This window comes from Vigna umbellata, chromosome 5 (genome assembly GCF_029865625.1).
Source record: "Vigna umbellata cultivar VRB3 chromosome 5, Vumbellata_1.0, whole genome shotgun sequence".
Classification (NCBI taxonomy): Eukaryota; Viridiplantae; Streptophyta; class Magnoliopsida; order Fabales; family Fabaceae; genus Vigna; species Vigna umbellata.
Window position 1 is genome coordinate 27,618,836 of NC_142169.1, and position 19,273 is coordinate 27,638,108.

At 31.2% G+C, this 19,273-nt stretch overlaps 1 protein-coding gene and 1 pseudogene across 2 annotated transcripts; one reads left to right on the forward strand and one right to left on the reverse strand.

Moving 5' to 3' along the window:
* Nucleotides 1-456: 456 nt before the first annotated feature.
* Nucleotides 457-1,716, reverse strand: LOC124830272 (NAC domain-containing protein 2-like; annotated as a pseudogene). Its single transcript, XR_015786754.1, has 3 exons — nt 1,502-1,716; nt 1,084-1,370; nt 457-968 (listed from the first exon to the last, which is right to left on the reverse strand). The product of XR_015786754.1 is annotated as an NAC domain-containing protein 2-like (transcript).
* A 10,014-nt stretch (nt 1,717-11,730) lies between these two features.
* On the forward strand, nt 11,731-15,289 carry JKD (C2H2-like zinc finger protein). Its single transcript, XM_047303921.2, has 3 exons — nt 11,731-12,121; nt 12,195-12,591; nt 12,965-15,289. The coding sequence occupies exons 1-3, from the start codon at nt 11,986-11,988 to the stop codon at nt 13,929-13,931; spliced, it is 1,500 nt and encodes a 499-aa protein (XP_047159877.2). The 5' UTR covers nt 11,731-11,985; the 3' UTR covers nt 13,932-15,289.
* The last annotated feature ends 3,984 nt before the right edge of the window (nt 15,290-19,273 follow it).

Below are 19,273 nucleotides of genomic sequence, written 5' to 3' on the forward strand. Positions count from 1 at the left end.
GTCCATAAATTTAAATAGTTGACACATTTTTATTATTATCAACAGATTTTATCAGTAAATAATTAATGATTTTTTTAATTATGAAAGAACATTATATCATTCATGAAATAATTAAGCATAAGCAATAAATACTTCAATTTCCCTATTCTAATTTCAAAGAAAATTAATATTTTGACACATAATTTTTCACATTAATTTGATACTATTTTTTTTTATTTTTTATTTAAAAAATTAACTTTTTTAAGATCGTTTATCCTTATCAGATGTGTCAATCAATTTTGAAACACACAATCACCAACTCAATTGCACAACGACTTTCCAGCCCTCTACATTTATGCTTACTGAAAGCAATAATCACAATGCATGAACAAAACCCAACTGCATTTTTTCTTATTTACAAATAGAATTGGCTGTCCTTTCTCACGTATGCAGAGCAACGAGCATGATCTAAAGAATTCATGCATATTTCGTAAAGGCTAGATATTAAGCTCTTGGGGTAGTATGATAGAAGTCCAGTGGTCAAAGTTATTGGAATTGCAGTCTTTGTTCAGATCATGCTCATTCCCAACATCATGTTCTTCGCTTAGTTTTTTATCGAGGGAAGCATACAACTCCAACTCCTTCTCTTTAGTGTTTTTCCTCTTCAGTGGATTAAACAAACCCTCAGCTGCCATAAACTCTGCTCCACTTATTACGTTCGTGTTCTTATCATGCAATGAAGCATATGCTTTTCCATCATCATCACAACCACAGCCTGAGCCTGAGACTAGGCCAATAGAATCAGACACAGAAGCCAGAATATAAGGCAACAATGGATATTCATCATGCACAGAATTTTTGGCTGCTTCAGGATTTGAGTTCTCATTCATCTCTTCAAACTGGCTTGTTGCTTCATAAATAGACTCTTCCCAATTACTTCTTGTGTTGCTTGCTTTCTGTCGGACCCGACACAGCACCCACTCATCCAGCTGAAGCACATGACAAAAAACAAATCAAAACTTCATATACTATATCACTTTAGCCATAAAAAACTGTTTTTTTTACATATATAGGAAAATTGAAATCATGGTATTGTTGACCTACTCTCATGGACCTTCTTTGCTGTGAAATGGAATTCATGGAATTGTGCAACCTGTACTCGTGCATGATCCAATCAGTTTTAGATCCTTTTGGTGCTCGACCCTTGTAGAACACAAGGGCCTTCTTCACTCCAATATTCTTCATCCCACATGAAGTAAAAATGGGTCTGTCAGTGCCAGTAGCCTTCCAATAACCAGAAGCAGCTGCTCTATTAGGCCTCACTCCATTCGGATACTTCCTGTCTCTGGGAGTAAAGAAATACCATTCGTCCTCCCCAAACAAAGCCTTACCTGTTCAAAATTCAAAACCTTAATCAGTATTACAACTACCACTTTAACAGATGCTTTATCTCACTGGATGAATAATACTTTCGAGAAAACAATGAAACAAAAACTAAATCGGTGCAATTTCTAACACAGACTTTGGAGCTCCCATGGATTATACTTGTAAAGATCTATTTCTGCTATGAATGAGCCAGGAAGGGGTGATGATGTCACTTTGTTTCTCAGATAATGAACAATCAGCTCTTCATCAGAAGGGTGGAATCTAAACCCTGGAGGAAGTCGGATTTCTGAATTACCATCTTTGTCCATGAATACGAAGATATAACGCCTCTGGAGGAACAAACTAGAAAATGCATCAATCAGTTACCGATATTTTCGATCAAAAAGGCTGTAAGCTTGAAACTACTGTGCATGGTGTTTATATATATATATGTATATATATATATGTATATTGCTTGGTCATGCAGAGAGGGACAATTATTTTATATATAATACTAAATAGGTGTGTGGAAAGAGACTTTGAAAGCAACGCGTTTGTCCCATGTTGAATGACCAACATTCTTCAAAGGGTATCTATAATTTCATCAGCAAAGTTGCTTAGCAATTTAGCCAAAAGATTGAGTTCTGGGTGGCAACAAAATCAGGTTGTCATAGATAAAGCTTGGTTTGAGGCTTCAAAGGCAAAGTTTGTCAACTTTCAGCTTTAAATTATCGATATTTCTAAATCAATTTGCTAATATGGCTCAACTTTCAGACAATATAATTGAATTTCAACATTAAAATAGGTGTGCTAGTGGCCCAGAAACTTCAGATGATTGCATATTCATAGGAATCTCCGGCTAAAGTCACATCCCATGGGATGGCGCAGGGTCTACATCTTCTTAGCAAGAGATAGCGTGGCTAACTAGCCCATAGTTAGTTCAAATTTTTTTCAGCTACTTTTTATTACAAGTTAGCACAAAAATTAAGAAAAGATAGCTTTATAAAAAAAATTGGATAATATTTTGACACAACACATTTTTTTTTCACTAATTTACTTTTAATTTATTATTGTATTGATGTATTCTAAATCTAATAAAAAACAATATGTGCTATATTAAAATGTTGTTTAAAAATATGTGTTAATATATCATTGTATAAAAAATTCAAGAGTAAAAACAGTATCTACTTAAGAAATTATAGAAAAAACCAGGAGCCGTTCTAATGAATGATTATTTAAATGAGCTATATATTTATAAGTTTAAGAAACCTACACAAAGCAGTACTCAAAAGTTAAAATTACTAAAATAACTTTTTAATTTGTATTAAATTTTGAGCGAAAAATGATCTTTTTATCTTAGAAATACCGTATTTAGAATATATAATCATCATTTCTTTTTAATTGAATATTATAACTATGTTAGAATTCTATAAATATAATAAATAATGATATTAACATTAGTTAGATTAATTCTATATTATTAACCTAAAAATAAGAAAATTAAATATTTTGTGAGCACATGTCTTCTATATTAGAAGGAAAAACCCAGCACTAACTTTTATATTATCATCACTCTCTTTGTCCTTTACATGTCTTGTTCATAAGCGTGAAAAAAAATAAAAATAGTTTTAAAAATAGTTTCATTTTAATGTTTCTATCATTTATATTTGAGACCTCTCATTGCACACCATGCACCTATTTTGTTCTACTTTTTTGTCGTCACCACCCATTATTAACATCACAACTCACCTATCCTCATCATTCGGTCTCACCCCTTGAACCTGAAATTCTCATTATTTTTTAAAAAAGTATAAGTTATACGTGTAATCCTTCTCCTTATTATACTTCTTTTTAAGTTATTATCATATTTCTTCTCAGTTATCTATTAAAAAATTTCATAATTACATGCAAAAAAAATTGTCAATTATAGAAAAAATCCATTAATTATTTAATTTTATTGATAAATTATTGGCTATAAAAAATTCATTGATAAAATGTTTGCTGAAAATTTTATCAACGAATCACAAAATCTATTGATAATTACGGACAACTAAAAATCCATCAACAAATATATGTCGATAATTATTGATCGCTTAAATGAGTTGGTAAATCTTGCAATTAGATCTTTCTTTTTCATTTTTTTTTCGGTTTTCATTTTATATTTTTTTTCTTTATCTTCTCATGTCCTTTCTTTTGTCGTGTCCGGTCGACTGTCGTTGTTGTAGTAGCCTCTACCATTGCTTCGTTGTTACATCATTATTGTACATATATCACGTCTTTGTCACTCCCACTGGCTTCTTTTCCCCTTCCTTCTCCTTTTCTTTTCTTCTTCTTATCCATCTTTACTTAATTTATGAAAAAAAATATCTCATCAACTTGATAGGAAATTGTTGCTTCTTTATTGACAAATTTACTAACAAAAATATTTATTGGTAATAAGAATTATAAATTACTGATAAAGTTTTGGACATATAATTACAAACAAATTTTACACGAATTGATTGAAACACAAAGTGAAAAATGTCGTGTTATTTTATCGACAATATTTACCAGTGGACATATTTGTTAGTAATAAGAATTGAAAAGTATTGATAGATTTATCAACGGATAAATTACTAACTTGAAAATTATTGATAAATTTATCAACGGATAACTTACTAACTAAAATATCTGTTAATAATACAAATTCAAATTTATTAATAGATTTTACTAATAATATCATTATTTTGTCAGTAATTTAAATTTATCGATAAAATATATTAATAAATTTAGTTTTGTCTATATATTTCTATAGATGATTACAAAAAATTTTGTAGACTTCCTTATCCTTTATTTTATATTTTATATATGCAAGTGATGCCTTTTCCCATCTGGAAGCCAGTTGTGATTGATCAGATGTGTGCATCAATATGACAATGGACCTTGTTTCTCTAGGGGAATAAGGTTTTTTTTTGTCAAAGATGATCAATTAAGACTCATCTCATAGGAAATTATTATACTTAGATCTTTAGGTTGAAATATAGGGATAGTTTTTCTCCTATTGTTAAAACTTTTTTTTGTGAAAATATTTTTGTTTGTAATTTTCCTTTATTTTTCTTCATTAATTGGACATAACGCATTTTTACAAGACAATCTACTAAAAAAAAGTCTTCAGAGTAATCTTATTTCTATATTACTTGAAGGGAGTTTTCTAGTCTTGCCTATCAATTGTGAAATTTTTTTATATCGTCTCAAATAATTGTTTTGAGCTTGATTTAATAGATTTAGTATTGTAAATCAATTTGATATAATTCGAAACGAGGATTACTACTTTTCCTTTTATCGTCATTCACACGTTAATTGAATTTGTGTTTGTTTATGTGACGATATTGTCATCATATCATGTGATTTTTTCAATATTGAACATGCGATTAATGAAAAGAATTTCAAATAAAAAATATTGGAAAACTAATATAATTCTCAAGGAAAAGGGTAACATATCCACAGATGAGATTATCATATTGCAACGCAAGTATGCAATGAATGTTATGGAAAAAAAAAGAATGTTAAATTTCAAGATAATTGACTCATCAATAAATCAAACTCATGACAAATCAGATGGAGCATCTTCTAGATCTTTAAAGATATAGACAAGTGTAGTAAATTAGCTCTTCGATTATCTATGTAAGAAACATTGAAACATCAATAAGGTCCTCACATTAAAATTAAAAAGATCTATCAACTCAAAGAATAATTAAAAGTAAATAACTCATCCCGACCATATATACTTAGAAAAACTAGAAAAGAAAGTACAAAATGAAAAACAAAATGGACCAGGAAAATAGGGAAAAACCTATCACCTTAGAATTATTTAAGAATAACTTCCAAGTTGCTTGATATAAGATTTGTGGAGCACCATGTGAGAAATTGTTTAGCATGGCCTAAAAAAAATTGGATTTCCAAGATCTTAATTATCTTATGGTAATCTTCAGCAGTCACAACATCTTATCTAATTAAAAACTTGAGATGTATGGCTTACGAAGCAAAAGATTGTGTTGCAAGGTTGGATGAATAATAATGGAGGTGTTAGATTTTTGTAAAAAAAGGCATGAAGGGGAAGAATGGTTGCATCGTATTGCAGAAAAGTCCAAGAAATAGAAGATGAAGGAAAGGTGAATAAACGCAATAAGACCAACTTGATTCTGTAATTTGGTTTCTTCTTCTTGGAACCAATCAATTCCTTTCAATCTCCCAATTCTTGTTCTCTCCTTAACAGACACCCTTCTTTTCACCTTCCTCCACTGCCTAACAACTAATTCATTATTTTACAAAATAATAATAATAATAATTGGTTCACAAATGCAAGCTTTCTCTTTAATGAGTCTATTTAAGGTAGATGGCTTAAGATCGAAGCAGATAAAGTTTTTACTTAAAGTCTTTAAAAAAATGCCTAAAAAAAATTAATACTAATATATATCTATTAAATTAATTATAAAATCATGTTTACAAATAAAATTTAATTAAATTATTATGAGTGAATATTAACTTTTATAATAAATTATTTTGTTAATAAAAATGACATATTCTTAAATTTGTTTTAAGAATTTCAAAATTATAATATATTTTAATAATTTTATTAGTAAATAAAAAAATATCGTTTTTTAAGTTTGTTTTAAATATCCTAAGTCGTCCTAATTGAAATCAAATAATAAGTCTGCGTTTAAATGAACTAATTATACCTAAACATATATACCTATATTTTCTTATATTGTCGTTCATTTTATTTTATCTTTTTGAGAGAAAAATGTCAGATATATATAAAATAGCAAACTGTGTCGAATATTCATGGAATCACGTAAGAAACACGTCTAGTCTATGGAAATAGGGATTTGAAAAACTTCTTATTCCCACTACAAATGCATTTAATGAATGCGTTGAAAATATAATATATATATATATATATATATATATATATATATATATATATATATATATATATATATATATATATATATATATATATATATAATGTCAAAATGACTCATCTCATTAGACTTACCACTAGTCATTTAGTGAATCAACCTAACTCGGCTTAATTATTAGTGATCCGAAAAAATTCAAATTTAACCTGGCTCACCAAGGATTGATAGATTAAATGGGTTTACTCACTGACTCACTTAATTACAAAGTTTTTTTTAAATCCAAAAAAAATTATAAGTTTTTTATAATTCAAATTTAAATAATTTTACTCTGATGTTAAACTCCAAAAACAATTAAAAAAAATTAACATAAAACTAAAATATAATTCAAAAATAAACCCAAAAACCAAATAAATAAGTTTATAATGTTGATAATTTTTAAGTTATATATCCATTTATATGATTAAAGTCTTAAGTGAATAAATTTATTATATTTTACTTTCTTAAAACATCTTTTCTTTTATTCTCATTTACAATACAATAAAAATATATTAAATAATAATATTAAAATATAAAATAATAAATAATTAAATTAAATTAAGTAAATTGATGAGTTAACTCATATCATCATAAATTTAATCCAAATTAAAAGTTGATCCATATAAAAGATTTTAATTTTTTCAAAACTTAACTCAATTGGTACTCGCGAGTTTTAACCATTTTGACATATCACAATATTCTACAATCGTAAAAACTGATACAACAGACCAATAGTGTGTTTGAAAATCTTTCTCTAAAACGCGTTTTTGGGTAACAATGTTGTGTTCATTTAAAAATATTAAAAGGCAGACCAGTTGCATCAATGGAAAACCAATTAATTAATCATAGATTTGAGGGAAATACTATTATAATTGAATTAAAAAGAATTAAGCATGGAATTGTGTAGAATGCAGAGAAAATAAATGAAGGGATGCTCCTTATGTCGTTATCTGGTCGGATATAATATGTTTTTATGTCTCCTACCAGAGATTTTTTGCATTCGAAAACTCTATTTTAATTATACAATTATTTATATTTCGACATTGGGTTTTGAATCTGTATTATGTTTGTGGTGTTGTTGTGAACGTGTTGGGGAGTGAGCATAGGATACCGATTATACATTGAGATGAGGAAACATACAATATAATATGGATTTGATCGTAAGCTAGCTCCAAATATGTCAAGCCAAAAGTTGTTGAATTGGCTAATAATATATATAGTATAATTAAAGAGACAACTAAATTACATTTTCCTTTTAATTAATTAATTAATTAACTAATTATGATATCTTCTCTCTCTTTCATTTTCCATTTAACTATATATAATTAACGCGAGATCATTAGGTGTGATGTAGCTCTAGTCTCGCCGGCCAGGTTATTCACTTTCTGAGTATATATATTATGTTGGCAAACGAGTTGAACATGCACTGATTTTTTTATTATATATCTCATACCCATTTATGAAAATACCCCAAATCGAGTTGATGATGATGATGCAAAATTTAAGTAAGTTACCATAAAACATTCATTACTGGGCAGAGGAGCTTAAGGGTTTTTTTGTTTTTGTTTACTTTTCAATTTTATTTTTTAATAAAAACTGAAGACGGAGATGAACATTTTAAAAAGTTTATGACTGGAAATAAAAAGTAATAATTTATATTTCATATTTTCAAAATTTCATCCTCCAATCCTTGGTTTCAATTACCCTATTATTGTCTTTGAAATAATGTTGTCCTTATAAAACATTTTGAGAGAGAGGACGTGAAACTTTGAGTGCTCTACCTATTTCAAAACCAGTAATTGCCACATTTACACGCCTAACACCTAAGCACATAATTGCTTTGAAATTTAACTAATGTTGGTCGTTGTACATCAACAAGACATACATTGTTATCACTAGCGCAAAAACTAGTGCGAAAAAATCATTAATGACATAAATTGATGACGGGTTAAGAGTTATTGGCTTAAAAAATGACGTAATGAAAAATTTGTAAATAAAATAAAAATTTTGACGACAATTTTATAGGAATTAAAATTGGATAATAAAATCTTCGTAAAAATATTTTTCATTATAATAAGTGAAGTCTTTTTTGTTAGATTTATCGAGGAGGAGGATGCTACTCGACTTTCGATACAGAGATCATTGTACTCATATGAAAGTTTACTAGAAACAATATTAATGAAACCTGAATTCAAACACATAAAAGTAAGAGTATCTCTTCGTTCATTCATCATAACAGGAATCCTTTGTAAAACTTTCGATACAAATGTGATCTCAATCACAAAAGATTAAGATAACTTTCTACTCAAAATTTTAAAACAATTGGTTAATGTATCTTTACCTTTATATGCTTTTACTTTCACATTTAAACTCACAATTGAATTGTCAACTCCTTTTATTCTTCCTTGCATTTGAGTTTCACTATTATTTTATCTCAACTTTTCCTTTGCATTGATCCTTGTATGAAAGTCAACTAATCTATATATACAAGTAAGGACCAAGTTGATGAGGATGCTGCTACATCTATAAATAATGATTTATAGAAGAACATTATAAATCTTTGGATCATATTAACTAACAATAGTGGCAGTGATTACTTAAGTTGAGGAGGTCAATGCTGTTACTTGTGATGCAAAAAGTTGTTCATATATATGAGACATTACATATGTAGCTAGCTAGGGTTGTTGGAAATTGAGAGAGACGATTCATCATAAGGAACCGGCGAGAGAGAGAGAGATATAACTACATTTTAAACTTTGCTTTAACAAACATGCAAAGTGAACCATATATGAACTCGTGGGACAATTTCAAACCATACATTAAAATTAAAAATTAAGTATTATAATATAAATGATTTATTTAATTAAACTAACTTTTATTGATCTTCCTCTGTTCATTTCTTATGAGTTTTTTGTTCTGGAAAAAATGCATGATAATTATTAGAATATATGGTTGAATTACAATCGATTGCACATGATCATAGGACGAAGAATTCATGCGGAACAAAATTAGAAAGAGAAAAAAGTAAAGGAAAATAAGAATCCACAAAGCCACATGGGATGAATGATCATCACGTAATATATCATCAATTATGAGTGTGACTGTCAGGTAAGATGTCTCATCACTCTTCTAATCCTCAAGTTCTTGATTAAGTTCATCTTCAAACGTGATTCAAAGGAGTTCTTACACACACATATTACAATAATTCATATATATATTTTTTTAATTTCTAATTCTTAATCTTATTTAAAATCGTTCACAAACACCTACAGTGACCAGGGAAGTTAGCTAAACTTTATAATGTAACGTGGTCGTCAAGGTGACCAAACAATTCGAGCATATTCTCAAACATGTTTCGTGTCACTTTTTTAAAAATTTAAGTCACTATATAGATGGTACATATTTATACTCGTACTTAGTCTTAGGAGTTTCGATTCAAAGATTTAAAATTCATGCGTCAATCCACATATATTAATTATATTTGTTTCATTTTATATTTAAAAATATATTTTTATCCAACCCAACTTAGACACGTAATAAATCAATTGTACTATTCTACAATTCTCCTACAATAGAAAGAGATAAATGAAGAAAATAATAATTTACAAGGAATTGCATTTAATATTTACCATCTAAGGTAATTACTCAATGCACAAGCATCTATGTTTTACTCTTGTATTTAAATATCCAGTAAACTCATATTATATAAATGTAATCTGACATATCAAATATCCACAATGGCCATCAAACAAACATCCAAACTTTTTAGGCTCAGTATTCAATAGATTATGGATTGTTTAACATCAAAGTCTCCATGTTTACAGAACTCAATAGATTCTTCTTCATTCACCAACAATATAGTAACTCAACCGCAAGCAATTAGGATGTTATTTTTGTAGTTACACGTTAGAAATCATTATTTAGCTCTAGAAAATGGGTTTAGAACTCTATGAGATCCTCGACCTGAGGATTATTTCCAACTTTTATTTGATCTTTGATGAAAATAATAGAGTTTTTTCATTTCCTTTACAGTATATAAATAAATCTGTAAAAATAAGAATAGTAAAAAGCATTGTGGTGGAAAATTATGGACGTAGGAGTGATACTTTTTGGGATGATGGACGGTGCAGCGGGGACCCCATGGTTCAGTTTTCTTGAGCCCTCACAATGACTACGCAGTGACAGAGTATCACGGACGGTCCTATCAACTTGCATCGGAAAAAGAGAACCTCAAACACTGTCCCACACTACATTACATCGTAGACTAGTGTATTGACCCCACAACACACATGCACCCTTTTCTCTTTCTCTTTCTCTCTATTCAAATGTTTCTCTGACCTCTCTGTTACAACAGTCTCTCGCATGCTAAAAGTGTACCCTCACTCTAATTATGGCTTAATCATTCACTACCAACTAAAGCCTCTTATAAAGGTTAGTAACTTTTCTGTTACCCTCCTTCTCACCAACACCATCCTTTTAACCTTCATTTCTTCCATGTCACGTGCACAACAACACAACCCCTTTCATACGTATTACTAATAATACTATTAATCTGCCAAAGAGTCAACCTTTGTATATAAAAGTATCGTTCAGCTTTACCAAAGGAGGTACACTGGCAGCTTTAAAACTTTCGGTTTTTCTTTTTATGGAGATTGTGCTTAAATATATGTTACCACACATGCTTTAATTAGATTAATTATAATTTGCATGTTTTTCGCTTTTTATTTATTTCCCTTTATCTACACAAGGAATGTTATACATCATTCTTTTTATTTGCTATGCCTAAGGCAGAGGAAATGCAACTCACTCTCTCGAACAGATGAAAACACACATTCTTCTACGGACGTGCATGTGGTTGTATCTCTGTTCTGAGAAAGATCTGGTCTGTTTTGTGTATTGTGGCTGAAAGTGTGTGTGTGTGTGTGTGGAATTATGTGGTGGCCCATTAATATTTATGACTCTGTCACTTTGAGAATGCCAGTAAATGAGTTATTAAGCAAGAGGGTACGTACGCGTAAAACCAAAGACAGTAAACAGCAAGTGAAAGGAGAGAGAGGAAGGGAGGGTGACGCCACACACAGAGCCGACATAAGATATGTGTAGCTAACATATTATATGTATAACTTTATCTAATGAACTATAATTAATAGAAATACAACTAAGAAACGTTTTTTTATACAAAACAAGTAGGTAACGTGAGAGAAGAGTGTGACAAAGGAGTTGTAAAGAGAAAACTGATACAAAATATGTATAAACAATAGTATAACACTCTCCCTATATGTATATATATTATCATCATGTCATGGTCTTTGTTACATCTTTCAAATGTTAAAGAAATAAAAAACAAGGGTGCAGACACCAGTTAGAAGCTCATACACAAGTGTGTGCATATATATATATATATATATATATATATAATATATTTTTCGGGGGTTAAATATATTTTATCCGATTCAAGTTTCGTCTATGGCTTTTTCTTGTCCTAGAGCAGAATAATCACATGAAGCCAACCACTCCCTCTTACAGAATATGGTGGTAACCTCCAAAAAAAAACTTATATTATATTTCTTGGCTTTAGCTATTCTAACATCCCTTGTTTTCTTGCTTGTACTGTCTGAAACCTATGAAAGTTAGCTGTTTGCTTCTACTTTGCTAGAAAGCAAATCACTCCACAATATAGCTTCACTGCTCCCCTTTTACCAATATGCAAATGATACCCAGTGACCCCTTTTCTCTGTCCACTACTCTCCCAGGGCTTCCCAATGAACAAAACACAAACCCTAACCCTAATCATCATCCTCCACCCACCAAGAAGAAGAGAAATCTACCAGGAACACCAGGTAATGTAAAACCACTGATTCTTATCAAATAAATTGGTTTTGATTTATTTTTAATTTGGACTTGATTATGCAGATCCAGATGCTGAGGTTATTGCTCTTTCACCGAAAACTCTCATGGCCACGAACCGTTTCATCTGTGAAATATGCAACAAAGGGTTCCAGAGGGACCAGAACCTTCAGCTTCATAGGAGGGGTCACAACCTTCCATGGAAGCTACGACAGAGGTCAAACAAAGAGGTTCGGAAGAAGGTATATATCTGTCCAGAGAAGACATGTGTCCACCACCACGCCTCCAGGGCTCTCGGAGACCTCACCGGAATAAAAAAGCATTATAGCAGAAAACACGGTGAGAAGAAGTGGAAGTGTGAGAAGTGCTCCAAAAAGTACGCAGTTCAATCTGATTGGAAAGCTCACACCAAAACCTGTGGCACCAGAGAGTATAAATGCGACTGTGGCACCCTCTTCTCCAGGTAATTAATTAACTCATGCAACTTCCTAATGAATAGTCACATGTTGTTTTGATTCATATGACTGTGTCTCGTGGAAATGAATTTTTTTTCATAGTCACTACACGAAGTAGACATAAACTAATTCCCAGTTGCTTAGTCACGTAAAAATCTACCTATGTTCTCGTTTATTGGTAGTATAACTCTATTTTTATGATTTTCTATTTACAATCTCTGGTGTGTGCTTTTTTGGGATGGAATATATGCTCACTCTACATGTGTAAGGCTTTTTCGTTTGGTGGTGCATTGAGTTTGAGATTTAATGTGTGATTATTGTGTAAGTGTATGGTTTAAATGAGTAGATAATTAATGGGGAATTTCACTGAACTTTTCTCAGGAAGGACAGCTTTATTACTCACAGGGCTTTCTGCGATGCCTTAGCCGAAGAGAGCTCGAGACTTTCCTCAGTTACTACCAGTAGTCTAAATTTCAAGAGCGAAGATGCAACTGTGATGAATACACAAGCTGGTTTGTCGTCATGTGGATTAATCACTGGTCAGGGAATGCAGAGTGTTCCACACTTTGGTCCACATGGGTTTCGTTTAATGGGGATGGGTGCAGACCAACAAAGACCAAACTTGTCACTGTGGTTGAATCAGGGACATCACATTAATAACCCACTTGATGTTCCATCATCAAGTTCCTCAGGTTTGCCTGAGGTTGTGCAAATGGCACAAGCTAATAATGCCATGATTGGTTCTTCTTCAGTATTCTCAAATTTTAGAATGCCTGCCTCCAATTCAAAGGGAGAAGGTGGAGCTTCAGATTTGGCAACGATTTATTCTGAGAGTCAAAACAAGAATTCAATCTCAGCTTCCCCAATGTCAGCCACTGCCCTTTTGCAGAAGGCAGCACAAATGGGTTCCACCAGAAGCACCAACCCTTCAATTTTCAGTGGCAGTTTTGGAGTGATGAGCTCATCTTCCACCCAAAGTACCAGTCTCAATAATAGCAATGCAAACCAAACCGGTGACCAACTTAACCAAGTCTTTCACAACATGAACCAACAGGAAAATTTCAATGGAACAAGCAGTAGTGCAACTATGTTGGGCAGTTCTACTAACTTTAGCTCATTGACACATCCATCAAACAGTTTTGATCAGTTTCTGATGCAAAACAATTTGGAACCAACTCAGATAAACCTCCATCCAGGCTCAAACACAGTGGAATGTAACTTGACAAGAGATTTTCTTGGCGTGAACAGAAATGGAGGTGGACATGCATTTCTACCCCAAGAGCTTGCCAAGTTTGCTTCCTTAGGCTCATCAATGGGTCTGAACCAATTCATTGCAGGCAATCGATGAAGTCCTTTCTGACTATAACTCATATGACATATCTAGTGGTCCCAATTCATGTTGTTGCAGTACAGTGGAAAGTAACAGAAAATTATTGGGAATTGTTGGTGAAGCTTAAGACCAGTTTAGAGCGATTTTGCGATCAGATATGGTTCTGTGTATTGTCAGCTGTTCTGAGGGTAGTTGGGACCCACTGCATGTTTGAGATGAAAGTAGGAACAGCGAGTTCCCCTAGCAGTGCCTGTTCTCTAAGTAGTAGTTGTTGTTGTTGGTTTGTCTTCTGTCTTGACCTTGTTATCGTTTTTGGCTTCTCTCTTCCTCGAGAGAAGCGGAAGATATAAAGTAATGGTAAAACAACTACAAAAATATGAAGAATTCCAAAGTAGCAATATAGAAAAGTGATTAAAAAAATACTAGAACTGATCAGTATTTGGTAGTACAACTATTACTGTTGACCTTCAGTCGAATTCCGGTTCCTGAACAACCCTACATGGCGTGGGTTAACGAGAAAAACAAAATTATTACTTCCGGTTTTACATAACTCATGGAGAGGTTGAACAGCTTGTTCATTGAAATTATTATAACAATGAATAAGTCTAGCCAACTTTACACGTTGGATACGTGATTTTTTATAGTAGTAATCATAATATTATAATGATGATGATTAAGGAAAGTTCAGGAGGAAGATGAGCATTTTGACGTTTTTATTTGGTTGCTTTTTGGTAGATATATCAAGTGCTGCCTAGTAGTAGTTTGAGATAGCCAGAATCTAGATGCTATAGGCTAGCTTTTTCATAGACCCTAGTTATAATGACCAAATCTCTAGCTAGAGGTGAAAGTTTTGTTTGATTTTCGTCAAATAAGTTTAAGTATTTATTGAATTAAAGGCTATGTTTCATTGCCACTAGCTTCCAGGTCAAACTTCTTAATTTGGTGGTATACTGAATTAAAAGACAGTCTATGTGGTTGCTACTTGCTTCTCTGCATTTATGGAAACTTTGTCGTGTTCTTTTGTAATTATGTATTGTAAAAACTAATTAGGAAGGGCGGTTGTGAGATCGAGTTCATTATATGGTATTTGAAGACAGAGATGAATAGTACATTATTTCATAATTTTATTCGATTATTTGCATGAAGATTCGTAGGTGATCATTGTGGTTTACAAAAATATTTTTGTTTTAATACAAGATGCACGTTTAAGTATTGAAATTGATTATGGATTTTGTTGGAATTCACTTGTGAAAGAGGCGGAATCGATTCTGGAAGAAGTTGGAACCGATTCTATGGAACCTGTTATATTTTTTCACTTTTTTGTTGTCTTATAGGAAGTGATCGAGGACGTTTGGCGGAATTTCATTGGCTGAACGAAGAACGTGTGGTGGTGACCCTATTCGAAAAGGCTAGTGTATCCATCTTTTTTTTATCCTTCGAAGGGATGATAACTATGTGGAAATTCTAATATTGTATAATTATGTCAAAGGTTGAAGTTAATATTTGTAAGAAAATATATTTTCTTTTATTTTAATTAATATTATTAGGTAAAAAATGATATCATTTTGGTGGTCGTACGTACTATGTGAATCATTAAGGATGTTTAGAATTTTAATTAATAATTTTCTAAAGTTTTATTCGTTAAAGAAATTTTAAAAATACTTCTAACTCATTTAAATATTATTTTATATTATTTTTAACATAAAAAACAATTTAGTAATCTTACTTTTCTATCTATTAAAACTTATTTTTAATTTGTTACATCATTTAAATCACTCACAAAGTTTTACAAACTTTATTTTTAAATACATTCACTTTTCCTTCCAAATTTAATGAAAAAAACAACATAAATTTTACTTTCAACTTTACCTAAATCCATCAACTCTCTCCCTCAAATCAATTTTTATAAAAGAACACATATTGGTTGTTTTCTTTTGCATGAGTTTACTTTTCAAAGAGAATAGCAAACATCGATTTGGAATCTGATTTGTGTTCATTTGCAAAGATTAGGAGGTGATGGGAAGAGTAGAATTGCAACATTCATGCCCTTATATATGCAATCTCGCTTGAACAAGGAGATTCGAGAGTGAAACAAGTGATTTTATAAAAATAACTTCGCTTTATTTTAACTAATACCATATGTCCACCTCTATTATTTTTTATAGAAAAACTTACTAGAGGAAGCAAATGATATTGAAAGATGAATGTTTGTCATTGTTGACTGTCAAGTTACAAATAGTAACGTCAATCATCCTCCTTAATGAGAGATACAATCTAATTTATGAAATTCATTCATCTCAATATATTGAAGTGCAAATTTCTGAGTTATTAACAAGCATAAACATTTCAAACGACAATTTATTCAGACAATGGTACAACTTTCTATATTCACACTCATCCCATACAAGACATATTATGGGGATGTCGACACAATATTGTTAGAATATGTTGCAAACTTATATGAATGAAGGAAATTCACTTTGATTGACCATAAATCATATATTTCTTCTAACATTTGTCATATTTTGAGTTGACTTTATTAATTGTGTGATAAAAAAATATCTTTAATTATTTTGAGTTTTAATATCAAAAATTAAAATATTTAATTTTAGGTATACCAAATATATTGTATTATTTATTTATTTTAATAAATAATTTTTAAGAATATTATTTATTAAAAAAATCTAAAATAATTCTACATAATTTAAATATCATTTTATATTACTTTTAACATCAAGAATAATTTGATGACCTTATTTTTTTAATTTATTAAAACTTTTTTTAATCTATTACATTAACCAAATCCCTCACAATTTTTATTCTTAAATTTATACATCATCTTCAAATCTCTCAAAAAAAATAATACAAACCTCGTCTTTAAATCTATCCAAATTTATCCACTCTATTTCCTTAAAAAATAATAATTCCTAAGTGTGCGTTGACTGTTTGGAAACGATCCATACGCACTTAACCCATGCATGTAGGAAAAAAAATTCCCAGAATAACTGTTAGTACAGTTTTCTGTTAGGTTTTCCACTAAAAAATAGAAGAAGACAAATTTTATTCTATATTTCAGTATCAGCCATATTATAAGGTTTTAATTTAGTGAAAATTTACAATAGAATGAAAAACCTTTGCAAATATATATATTTTTAACTTAGACTAATTTAAAGGTATGGTCCGAGACAATTATTGTCTTTCCAAACATGAAAAATTATTTTTTTAACAAAATAAAATAGGCTTTCATTTTTATTATTCCGTGATGAAGGTGTTATTTGGTGACGATTTTTCTACAATCTATAAAAAGTAAACAATTACACACACTTCTCTGTATGCGTATATGTCATTTGTCATTTGACTGCACTAGATTAATTGCTTTTTTCTCTCCTGATGAATACTACAAAACAAAATGCCAATAAAATGACTGCTTTAGTTTTGTGTTATCTATCAAATAAATATAATTAAAATATTACTATTTTAAATTGTTACGTAATTCTTTTTTCAAGAGGTCAAAATACCATCTCAAAAAATAAACCAATTTTAATTGCATTATAAAAAAAATTATCTATACTTGAGTCAGGCCCATCGAAATTCATTCAATTTGGACTTTCGTGCTAACAATGGTGTGTAGATAAATCACGTCATGATTTATTAAAAAAGAGAGGTATTTTGAAATACCTCATTTTCTCTTCTTCTTCTCTCTTCTTCCTCTCTTTGCCAGTTTCGAACCAAGGACTCGGAGCTAAGGGAATTTGTTCCAAACCATCAAATCACTTGGGAAACCGGCGATGTTTTTGCAGAAAAATAGAATTCATTAATTTTTATTCGATTTTCACATTGCTATTCATTTAAACCCGCTTTTTGAAAACAATTGTAAAATGATAAAAAAAATAAAAATAAAAATGTTTGAGAACCAACGAAAAAACAAATCTCAATGTTCTATACAATACTCAAAATTAATTAGATTGTTAATTTGGATGTTGCAATCAAATGTCCTCTAGCAGTCAGAATAAAACTATGTTGTAAGGGCCTGTAAATTTATAAAAAGGGCCATTGGGTCCTATGTGGGGCAGCTGGCCCATCTCTCTAAGTCAATCTGACTTTAGGAAAGAACTCAGCAGATTCTAATTTTCTAAGCTTCTCTCTCTAAAAAAATTCAAGCCCTAACTTTCTCTGCCTTCTCTCTACAAAATCTTGAAATTTGATGGATTCATTGTCATTTAGGTGGTGATTCTGCATTCCCGGAGTCGAGAGCTTCGACTTGAACCGATCGGTTTCGCGTTCTATAGTGGGTAAGTGGTTTTGCCCTTTTCCTCCACTGTCCTTGAAATTAGGGCATGCGATTTTGCTCTTGCATGTCCCTTGTGTATTCTTCTTTTCATTCCTTGCCCTATTCTAGCTCTAAGAGTTGTTGGCTGTCACCAATGCGGTGATCTGTAGGTCCTGTTTGGTTCTCCGCTGTGTGGGGTCCTGTTTAAAGTATTCTAGCAAGCTGTACAACTCAACTTCCAGGTAAGGGGAGCTAGTTCTTCTTTTTCGATTTAGTTGTATGACGTGAATGCATGATGATTTTCAAATTGGTATGTTGTTGGAAGCAAAATTTTGATTTTTGCTAACTTGAAATGCATGTATGGAAGTGTGAGTGTTATGTGAATTTGGTGATTGATGGATATGAACTGTTTGGGATGATTTTGAGTGATGAATTATGTATGTTGGAACTGCTTTGGTGTGGAAAATTTGTTGTGGTGTTGATAGGAAGGAAAATCAAGTGTCTTAGGGTCACTTTTTGGTCATTTTAGAGGAAGTGAGGTAGTGATTTTGAGCAAATGAGGTTTGTCATGTTTTTGGACTGTGGGGACAGTTTCACCCACTGTATTGTGACTTGTTTGAATCACTAAATTGGTCAAGATAGGTGCAAAGTGGTAAGATTGGGTTTTGGGTCCCTAAGTTGGGTAAATTGGTGTTTTAGAGTTAGAAAGGAAGTGTGGTGGTCAAATTTAGAGTTAGGCATTCTTGGTGATCCTAGTGAGTTTAGATAACTTAGGTAGGTCATGTGTGACTTAGTAGGCATGTTTAAATGGTTAAAAATCAACTCCAGGTTGTAGAATTGAATTTAAACCTCTAGGTTGATAAAATTGAAGTTGTAGAACCTAAATCAATGCATAAACACTTTATAATAATGTTAGAAAGGATTAGAATTGTTTAGGTAAGTTTATTTTAGCATGAAAGTTGACTTATGGGTTGTAGAAGTTCACCAAAAGGATTAGAATTGGTAAAAGGGGGTAGAATTGCTCAATTATGCAGAAAAATCTGCATAATTCTCGCTTAGGCGCCCCTAAAGGGCGCTTGGGCGAAATTTT

Coding starts and splice junctions, on each gene's coding strand:
- JKD (XM_047303921.2), top strand. CDS start 11,986: ATGCAAATGATACCCAGTGACCCCTTTTCTCTGTCCACTACTCTCCCA. Junction 12,122..12,194: donor AAATCTACCAGGAACACCAG/GTAATGTAAAAC, acceptor TTGATTATGCAG/ATCCAGATGCTGAGGTTATT. Junction 12,592..12,964: donor TGTGGCACCCTCTTCTCCAG/GTAATTAATTAA, acceptor AACTTTTCTCAG/GAAGGACAGCTTTATTACTC.